The 11047-nt window shown below is 38.2% G+C and overlaps 1 protein-coding gene across 1 annotated transcript in view; it reads right to left on the bottom strand.

Annotated features, from left to right (window-relative positions):
* MORC1 (MORC family CW-type zinc finger 1) overlaps positions 1–11047 on the bottom strand; it is a 94365-nt gene that overhangs the window by 57759 nt on the left and 25559 nt on the right. Inside the window, exons 10-18 of the mRNA XM_019557094.1 lie at positions 6521–6600; positions 4863–4936; positions 4103–4230; positions 3598–3659; positions 3348–3480; positions 2579–2719; positions 2476–2486; positions 1821–1980; positions 1229–1232 (exon numbers count right to left, since the gene is read on the bottom strand). Of these exons, the coding sequence (XP_019412639.1) occupies positions 1229–1232; positions 1821–1980; positions 2476–2486; positions 2579–2719; positions 3348–3480; positions 3598–3659; positions 4103–4230; positions 4863–4936; positions 6521–6600 (793 nt within the window). The remainder of the gene's footprint in view (positions 1–1228; positions 1233–1820; positions 1981–2475; positions 2487–2578; positions 2720–3347; positions 3481–3597; positions 3660–4102; positions 4231–4862; positions 4937–6520; positions 6601–11047) is intronic.

The raw sequence follows: 11047 nt of genomic DNA, 5'->3' as shown, positions 1-11047 counted from the left end.
AGCAGTGGACATAGTCTTTCTGGACTTTCAGAAGGCCTTCGGCACTGTCTCTCACCCCATTCTTATTAAGAAACTGGGGGACTGTGCCCTACAGGACAACAACTTGATCTCGGCCATGCAGGACCCAAATGGCTTACTTCAACTTGCTCCTAACCACCTTCAAAACAATAAGTGAGGAATGAAGCAACTATTCGTTTTTTGATTTTATGAGCACTTTAGTCCTTTTTTACCATTGGATATTGGCTACCTCTGTGCAAATGAATTATTTTTCTTCTTCAAGGCAGGGTGATACCAGCAGTTGAAACATGTATGAAAAGGAGGGGGATAGAATGAGGCTACACTTGTCCCAAAGGACCCAGGAAAGTGGGCATCTGAGACCACATTCATATTTTCAGTGAAGGGCAGAATCTGAACCTTTTGACAGGGGCATTCTCTCTCTAACCTATGTGTACATAATATCTCCAACACTATAGAAGCATCCCTGTAACATTTTAGCAAAAGGTAAAGGATATCTGCTTTTTCAGAACATACAAGTGGCCCACATCACCTGATCTGTCCGATACTACTTTTAAATGTTTCTAGTAAAACAGCACACAGTTAGAAAGGTGGTGCCCTGAGGCAAGGCACTGTCTGATCATGAAAATCATGGATGGTTATGTGATAGTTGAAAGTCCTATAAATGGTAACAGAGGGTGAAGGAGATTTGGGGTTGGAAAAGAGTGTGGCCATCTGAAGCAAGACATCTTGAGTTGTGAAACATTTCTTCAGTAGAAGAAAATGCCCTTTTTGAAGTGACAGGTTCATGGCTAGATTTATTTTCAGGCCAGCGCTACATTTAAACCATAGCATAATTATTCCAAGAACTTCTGTGGATATTAAAACAAACTATGAAACCCAATCTTTTATTTATAAGAAAGTTATCAAATAATTTTTTTCATTACTTTCTAAACTGAGATATTATGCAGGAGATCAGTGTTTATTCACAATGCATATGCTTTGTAATGCACAAAAGCATTAATGAATTATGCAAAAAAGCAGATTACAAAGTTGCTTAAAACAACAATGCTTGAACTTGGGCACACCAAGAGTCACAAGGAATTTGCATATATATGTGGAAGCAGGTTGTTTAAAACTGCACAAACGTAATATTTGCCTTCTCTTCCTCTTTCTTGAATAAGTGAACAGAAATTGCTTGTTTGATTTCACTAGTAATAAACCTTGAAGTTGATTTCCTTTGCCTTCCTCTGCTGAGTGTTGGGAAGAAGCAAATGCCAGCTACTTCATAGAATTCTTACAGCCCTTGCACCTTCTGCAATTAGATACCCATTTGAGTTTTCACTATGTCATGACAGCTCTGCTGTTTGTTAAGGCAGATACTGCTTTCCACAAAATGAACTGGCTGACCAATGTGTAACTTCCACCAGATCCCAGGTTTAGCTTCTGAATAGCTAACATGCATTTTTATAGCCCTTCCTCTCAAGAGATGTCAAAACATTTGACAACCTTTGCTTCTAGGTATACTCCCAGAGGCAGAGTCAAATGCATCAGAATAACTTGTTTACCTTTTCCCCCTCTATGTAAAAATTGTTTTTAGGATTGCCACTGCAACAGTTCTTAGCCCATATCTGTTCCCTGGGGTAACCTTCATTATAAAACTTATAGTTTGCCCCACTTCCAACTTAGTTGGTGTATTTGGTGAACTAACTGTGACAATTGCATATTTTATATTTACACACACACATACACACACACACACGTATATATCCATGTGTGCATTCATGTATGTACACAAACGTACACAAGAATTAACCCATAAAGACTTACTTATTCCTGTGTCCTTCCAGTACTGGAGCAGACAGTGCCTCATGGCTCTAAGCAAGCGGTTATATTCTTTAGTGTTAACAAAAGCCTGCTTATTGTGTGTGGGCTCCATGGCTTCCAAGGGCACGTTGACCATCCCTACTGCACCAGCACCGAAACTAAAGGAACAAAAATTGAAGTATTTTAAATACGATGAATAAGATAACAATTTTCATTGCAGTTACCCATTAAACACTTTGGAAGTGGGAAGATATTATTAATGGAAAACTGTGGGTGTAGAATCTTGCCTGACTACAGTCACAGACAGAATGATCATTATATTACTTCCATTCAAATGAGTGCAGGATATATCTCTCAGAAGTACTAGATCTTAAAATGCAAAGACAGATGACAAGGGAAAGAAATGGGATGGCAGAGTATAAAAAGAGGAGTGCTTATGTACCAGTAAACACTCAGAGAAGTGGTCAGAAACTCTGAGTTGCAATAACAGAGTAAAAAAGAGTGAGTTGCTATAAAGATTATTTTGAGAACTGCAGACCCACATAGAGAACAATTTATTCCTCCCTTAATAAAGGCATTTAAATCTTCAGAATACTAATAATCCCCATCCTGGACATTCTTTGAAAGGAAATAATCACTCTGGGTATGAGATCTGGGTTTCAAAACTTATTTTGACATTCAGAATATCTAAAACTTTATTTCAAGTATGTAGTTTTAAAGCTGGCTCCTTAAAAAATATAAAATGCAAACATACCAAGAGTCTGGTTTTAGTTGAGGTCCCAACTTTTCATACATTTTGATCAACCGACTGTTGCTATAGATAAGCATTCCATCTTGACTCCTGTTCCTTATGTTTATGCCAAATATTAAACAGAGCTTCTTTGGCTTTCTCAGTTCTCTAAGACAGGAAAATGAGCAGGCAGTTACTTTTATAGGTTTTGCCTTGTTTGTTTTTAAGTGTTTGCCAAATGCAAAGTAACAGCTACTGCGACCAGATTAGTACCTACAGATTCAACAGTTTAATTTATCAAGAATTATAAATGATAAAAAGTGGCAATCAATCACAAAAACATTTAAATATTTACAGGTTGGCATGACCCTTAGATGTTGAAGTGAAGTCAGAATACTGCTGAGGGTGAATGTAATCTGCCTTTAATGCTTCCTCGACATTCACCACCTAGTTGCTAGGGGGTGGGGGGAGGAGGGGAGATTTCCTGTTTAGAATTAAACAAGCCTTTTAATCACCTGCAGCTGAGACATGCTGATCTAATACACTGCAAAGAAAGCACTGCTTACTCAGCTCCAAATTAAGACTAGAGCCATTGCTATGAAGACATTAATGATAATCAATAAAAACAGCTTAGTATATTTTTCACTACATTTGAAAAGCATTTACCAAGTTAACTTGGTACCTGATTTTGTTTCCTAAATATTTTTTTAATTACCTTACTGCAATCATCGTCAACAGCTTTTCACACCACAAGCAAATAAAAAGGGCAATTTCTTCCTCGTGTAATTTTATTTACATATTTGCAGGCTGCAATATCCACCGCCTCTTGCAGATGAAAGGATGCCAATTGTTTGTGTCTATATTCTTCACGTTTCCTTTCTCCAGATACTGGAGAAATACCATTTGGTTGCAGAACTTTCTAGAGGGAGCTTAGTGACCCTCAGTATGACCAAGGAGAATAAACTAACATAAAGCATATTTTTGGAAACAGCATTGGGAGTGGAAATTTTGAACACTACTCTGAGAACTACTACGTGATCATTAACTGCTCACCACTACTTGTATACTACAGTGCTCATCATGATCAGAAGACAATCTTTCTACATTTCTACAAGAAGCCCATATACAGCCATGTAATTACAAATTTCAAGAAGCATAGGGATGCCTCCCTTGAAGCAGGGCTTCACATAAGCCAGACAGTGTATATCGTTACCCAAGTAGCCTCACTCTGTCACGGATTTCAATACCTAAAATTGTTACTTTCAGAGAAACTATTAAGTATTAGGTAATACTCATTTCATCTGTTGGATAGCATGAAAAATATAACAAGCATTTAGACAAATTAAAGAAGAAAATTCTCTTCTGCAAGATTTAATCAAATTTAAATGCCAAGAAAACGATCCTCCACAGGATTGGTTAAAAAAAATTCAGAAAAGAATAAAATATTGAAACACTTACAATAATTTAGAAGCACTATGAAAAAAGAAAGAGTAGATACAACTTAAGAAAACATCATACAAGAATCAGCCTATAGATCATGCCTGGATTCACAACAGAGTTAAAACACTTATCCTAAAATTCTGCTTAAATATGTTCATATCTTGCCTTTGTTTCACTTCAAGCTTCTCATGCATTCTTTCTGCATTTTCTAGAGCATCCTGTAATGCAAGATGAGCAGGCTTTTCCATTCAGAGGGGAAAGAGGAGGAAAAGGTTACTTTTCATTCATGTAATGCCCTAAGTATAAACTTCACTTGTTTTTGAAAAGTCAAATATTGCCTTCCAGTGATTGCAAGCCTTCCAATGGGTGCAAGACTTGGCTTGAGCAACTCAGAGGCAAATCATAAAATGTCATTGTGGGGGCATAAGACTGGAGGACCAATTAAAGGAATATTTTTACATTTTTTAACGAGTATTGTGTGTACAAATATAAGGCATTATTATTGCTTTTGAAGTTAATGGGGAGTATCTTAAAACATTTTTTTGGAGGAGGAACTTAAGTTGATACTAATACAACTAGGCATTATATCCATTTAAAATTCCTCATTATCAGTAAATACGTATTTAACAGAAAAATAGTACCGTTGATTTCTTTTGCTGCTTAATATTATTACTAGGCTACATTTCAGAGGGCTTTCATTAAGGGTGTTCCTAGCCTATATTTTTGAACAATGACATTAAAAGGAAGCCACCCTGGTTGATTTTCCACACCAATACCTGCAGTCCAACAAAATGCAGGTTGCTATGGAGCACCAGCTATAAAAAGCAACATTTCTGAAACCATTACACAAACGCTGTCTTTGCTACAGTACCTCATTGTCTTCAAGCAAAAAGGATTCTTCCAGATGTTTTAATTGACACTTGGCTTCTTTTACAGCTTGTTCAGCTAGAAAGCATATGCAAAAAAATGCTTAAAGTAAGGCTCAGAGATGTTATAGATATTTACTTCAAAAGAAAGAAAAAAACAACTTTATTCAGTATTCAGTGAATTACATAATAAGTTGTAACCATCAAAAGCAAAGATCCTTAACAAGGGTGCTTCAGCACCCTGGGATGCCTTGAGATAGGGCAAACATGATTCACAAGACAAATCCAGATATTTCTAATACAAAGTCAATGCAGTATGTATTTAACGACAGTGTTAAAACATGTTGCAATCTTTCTGAGTTCTCTGCAATAGAAGAACTGCTCTGTTCTTCAGTAGCCAAAAAATAAGTGAAGACTAAGAGCTGGCATTTTCTAAGCGGTGTTCACAAAGGTTGAGAACCACTGATCTAAGGTGAAAGGTTGCACATTCTGCAGTTGTGAGGAACTGAGAATTATCTGTCTACTGAAATCCAGGAGATCAAAAAAGCACTTATTCAATGACTCCAGAATGCCATAAGGAAGCAGTGTTCCTTGTAATTTACTTGGGGACTAATATAGTAAACTAGTGCTAAGTCTATAGAAGATTTGGGATGTAGGTCTTAGGACATGTCAATCATCTTCTAAGCAGGGGAAATTCTATAAATGTACATGGAGCTCCAAATTTTAGTTATACTTCATAAACTGGCAATAACCAAAATGTTTAAAGCACCCTTATTGGACTTTAGTGTTGGGCTGCATTTTCATTCATTCATTTTCCTATACAACCACTGTCCAATTGGAACATGATGATTCAATGATCTGAACTACTGAAATCAGATGAAGAAAACGAGGCAGGAAAGAAGGCTAGGGCCAGCCCATCTGGTTTCCTGCCAGCTGTCAAGAAACCTGGGCTTCCACACTCTGCAGCTACCTCAGTAGCTGTCTCTCAGCTCAAAATATGCAAGCAGCCCAGGGAACAGGCCAAAAAAATGCTTCTCTTTGTTGGTCCTTCCAAAATAGATTAATTTTTACAAGTTTTGGAAAGAATTTTTTTCAAAATTGTTTATGGAAGGAAAATCCCCTTTTACAGGCTCCTCTGACCATTCTTGGGTGTGCGTTCATAAAAGCTGAGAGCCCCTTCAGAAGGACCAAATGGTAAGACTAGGATCTACACTTGTGCATGTATCTTCTGGTGGTCTCCACACATAAAGAAGAAAAGATGCATGTCAACCAACGCTAATTTTAGACCCTGACAGTTGGCCCTGCATTACCCTCTCCTTGCTTGCCTCCTAATTATCTATTCCAAGAGCTATCTTCCACGCCCACAGGCAAGATGCTTCTTCAGCATCTTTATCTTTTTTAATTAAAGCTGTGTAGTCAATTCGCTAAGGCAATTCATATTCCCACCCCTTTGGTACAGAATATAACAGCAGTGGCGGGGGTGTTCTGAGAGCTTAGCTAAGGTTTGTAAGCTTTTCAAAAGTTTGAAGTGCTACAAAGGTGTTACTGCTTTTTATTTACAAATAAAACTGAATATTAGCCTAGCTAAATGAGAAGTCTGTAAGTGAAAGGCAATGTAATAAATAATGGCACAGTAAATAGGAGAACTTAGTATATTACATACCAATCTTCAGGTCTTTTTTTGCCTTTTCTATTTCATTCTGTGCAATAGCTTTAAAGGAGGATGTCAAGTATGGATACATCCTATTAAGAAACAACAGCACCATCAGCATCAGCTGAATTTTCAAAGAATGCTTTTTAAAAATATGTGCAGGTGGCCACAGCAAGAATAAATATTCCAATACACAAACTATGTAATATGCTACTATCACTTTGATTCATTTACCTTTTCTAAGATTAGTATTACCTTGACTCTAATAAGTAGTCACTCCCTATATGTTAATACATACTTCACAAATTGTTGAAGGATTGCCACAAAAGCCATGTAGAACCTAACTTCTTTTCACCTTTGAAATATGTTTAAAGGAAAGGCTGATGCTGCTCTCTTGCCATTGACAGCACTGAAGAAAGGACTTTATAAAGTCAGCCTCCAGGCTACCTAAATTGAATGTGTTTATACATATTAACATAACTATACCAGAAATATTGGTTGCCCAGTTGCCCATACAAATAGATCAATTCAAATTAATTAAACTACCCAATGGATTAAGAGCAGTTGGATTTGACATTATTGGGTTAATATTTTCTACAAAAGGAAACATATCATTTCAGGGAATAAGTATTCCACATGTGAAAAAAAACAGGAGAGATTTTATAACAGCAGAATAATAAAGTCTGTTACTCTAAATGCACCTCACCCTTCTTGAATGCTTCACCTTAAACTCAGTGAAAGGATTTTAATAGTTCTTTAATTTGCCAAAGAAAGGGCTATAACTAAAACTGACAAACAAATTAAAAAATGTAAAGTTTCAGACAAATCTCTTAGGACAGATATAGGCATTGCACTTGTACCAGTATAAGTGATCACAAACAGGTTTATACCTGTAACAGAACAGAAGTTTAGGACACATAAACTGTTTAAAAATGGTGGAACGTAGTTTAAGATTCGCACCCCCTTCCTCAAAAGGTGAATATGTGTCCTCTCATACTGATATGCGTTCTTTCACTACCATTCTAAACTATGCCATTTACAGAAAACTGCATAACTAAGGTCAATTCTGCCTCAGGCTTTTTGAATGTCTGTACCTAGCCTTAATGTTTAAGTGCCTTGCAATCCTTTTGATTTCAGTCGAACTGCTCAAGGGAGGACAGGTGTCAGTTAGATAACATAGGACAAGAAGTGGAGCCAGAACTGTCCTGCATTTAAGAAAAAAAAATAGCAAGTCTGTCATTTTTAATATTAATTTTGATAGACTATTATTACTTTTATGGGAGGTTTTTCTTTCTGTTTTTTTTGAGATGATACTGAAATGGGAAAGCATTGACATTAAGGAATGATTTAAAATGATGGGACAATGCTCAAGTGATGCTGCAAACACTTGATGAGAGAATCTCATTATTATGTTCTTTTTAATTACTAATGAATTTTTCTGAGGATCTGAGAAAATGACCAGAGATGTGTATTTATGTATTAATACTCTGTTATTTAAAAAGAATAAATTGATGGTGTGATGTGAAAGCCATCTATGAACTTGAAAAACAGCAATTGTCACTGGATTTGTTAGAATTCTGAGCTACAAAAACAAGTAGTGGGTAGGTTTTCTGAATTCCTCATTATCCTGAAGAATCTGGATGAAACAGCATGATACAAATTTAGCCATACAATTAAAACAAGTAAAAATAACTCTATTTCATTTGAACATCTCTTCTGAATCCCAAATTTGAGGTTAATATATGATTTATGATCTAGCATGTACCTGAGGGCAAACATCCAAGTGGTACACCTACACTTTTAAAGTTATTGTGTTAGGGTTTTTTTCTGTTTCTGAACAAAGAACTTGAGACTCCTTTGGCAACACATTGCACTGAAAATGCAAAAGTGCTAGAATCCTTTGTATGGATAAGAAAGTTAAGAACATTAGCTCTTGAATAACGTAAAAGTTTTAGACAGATGTTGTGGCTCCACCTACTGAGCTTTGGAGGAAGAATCGCAGGGGGTGCAATTAAGTCCCCATAACACATTTCTTAATGAAAATGTGTGAGGGATGTTAGGAAAAGGAAGATAGAAATTACTCAAATGTATTTGTCATGTCAAATTTCTTTCACACTAAATAAATAAATGAAAGTAAGAAGAGACTCCTACACAAGAACCTTCAGAACTACTGTCAAATGTACCAACCTACATAAATACTAGGTGGCAGCCATACTAGCTGTACCTAAAGAGACATGTTGTGGAACAACCCAAAGAGGTTATGAAATGAATGCAGATACTGGTAGGATGACTAACAAAGGCTGTCAGCTGGCCTGTGAGCTGATTTTGTCTGTACAAACTTCAATTTTGGATGCTGCAGTTGTGGTGGTTTTGGTGATGGAACAAGTGTTTCATCTTTTCAAAGTCTTATATAAAACTGGCACTTTATAAACTTTTGCAGCATTGTGCACACAACAAAGGGAAAAAATGTTGGTTAACTAAATTTCACTAAAAGCTTAAAGAATATTTTGGGGATAAAGCCGAGCACTTTTTTATAGGAAATTAAATATGCAGCCAGGAGTACAAGAACAATGTCTTAATAATGCTATCAGAGTAGACATGAACAATAAAGTACTATTTCCTAGCTGCTACTCATAGGCATGCACCTCTTCAGTCCAAAAAACAGGTCACAGTCGTACATTTTAGTTACTCCTAGAACTTTAAAGTGAATGGCGGATCAAGTGAATACTTCCTGCTCGTCAGGACTGTGGAGTTAAAGAGTTATTTACAGCTTGGAAATACTTTATCAAGGCTCATGAGAGGGGCTATGGCTTTTACTGTATTATTTGTTTGAAATGTAGTCATGTTGTTATAAGGTGTGTAACAGTTTACCAATAAAGCAACATATGGAAAGAAGGGTTAATAGGGTCCTGTGGACTGTATAATAGGATCATTGTAAATGATCTACCTAAATGCAGGACAAGACTAGAGGGATCCTCAGCATCAACAGGACTTGAACAGTCATGTTGATGCTTCAGATGGACTTGGTACTCATCATTTGAAGGAGACACCCTGGAGGCCTCAGAGAGAGAGACTAAGATAAAGCACTAAAATGGATCAATGGTGATACATAGGGGGTGCACATGTATCCCCTAAGAGTGCTTGCTGGTGCACCCCCTGACCAGCCACACTCGCAGCTTAGGTGATGGGCAGGGGGGGCAGGCAAAAGCGCCTGTTCCCCGCCTGCAAGTGCCAGCCGATCTCTGCAGCTGCTCCCAGAAGTGGCCACAGCCACTCCCAGAAGCAGTGCAGCAATCGGCCACCATGGAATTAGCTGCAGGGGTACCCCCAGGTAGCATCAGCTGTGGGAAGAACCCCCTCGCTGGTCAGCAGGAATCAGCCATAGGGGCACCCCCCCCCCCGGCTGGTGGGACTGGTCGCAGGGGGGCATGTCTCCCCCCTACTAAGGCAGCACCAGTTGCCCATGAAATGGATGAACAAGGTGGCAACTGAAACCAGGGGAGCCCCCTGAAAAGGAGACCAGGTGAAGCCTTTGGAGCTTGGGAGCCAGGCAGAGAAGAAGAGAGAATAACTGAACTATGGGATGCACAGGGCTATGCCAGCTGGACTTAGGACAGTGGGATTGCTTAATCCTTTGGAAGGGATGGTGTCTTCTTGTTCTGTGGCTTTTGCCCTAATGAACATCTTTATAAAGACAGACTATTTGCTTTGCTGCTTGGAACTTCAGGTTGCACATATTTCCCCCAAACAAAAGATAAAGCCCCTCTCTCAGGAGCTGAACTGGAACTTAACTCCTTGAGTCAGGGCCACAGACATTTAGGAAGTCAGGAACTGAAAGGTCAAAGTATCAGAGTAAGAACAAGCTAGGGTTTCCCCTGCATCCCAGCTCTAGAAACTATGCTTGGGTTGGCTTCAGGAAGCATTCACAGAGACTAGACAAAGATGCAGCCATCCTGAGCAAGCATTCCATTTTGGGAACTTTGTAACTTGCTACAATGAGCTAAGAGCAATATTTTGTTCAGACCACCAAAGTAGGAAAATCTCAATATAAATATTAATATTGGCTCTTTCATACCACAGGAGAGGTTTCAAGCAGTCAATAAAAGCTGTTTGTGATGTGGTCTTTTTTTTTTTTTTTGCCTTTTAACCTGCCCTCTGTGAGGGCACAGAAAACAACTTCTCTGTCCTGTCAGATTGTTGGGAAGCAGACAAAAAGTCATAGAGAGAAATGGACTGTGCTAGCAGAAATGGTGCAACAGCTTCTGCCCAAGGAGCCAGTCAGAAGAGAAGCAACACCCTTCATGCCCAATTTTGGGGAATGGAGGCCAATGGCAAATATATCATGAGAACCTGTAACCTTCCTTAGGAGAACTGTAGGCCCATCCTGCCAGGTGACCTCTGCCTTAGTGTTTTCCACCCACAGCACTTAAAGACTTAATGTTTTATTCTGTTCTAAGTAGGCAATTGGCTTGGGGCCACAACTGATTTACAGCAGAGGAGTGAAACAAATACTGCAATGCTTCCTGTTTACATTAAAGG

Source organism: Crocodylus porosus, unplaced genomic scaffold (assembly GCF_001723895.1).
Source record: "Crocodylus porosus isolate Cpor-Errol unplaced genomic scaffold, CroPor_comp1, whole genome shotgun sequence".
Classification (NCBI taxonomy): domain Eukaryota; kingdom Metazoa; phylum Chordata; order Crocodylia; family Crocodylidae; genus Crocodylus; species Crocodylus porosus.
The sequence above is the reverse complement of the archived record's forward strand: the minus strand, read 5'-3'. Positions and strand labels throughout refer to the sequence as shown.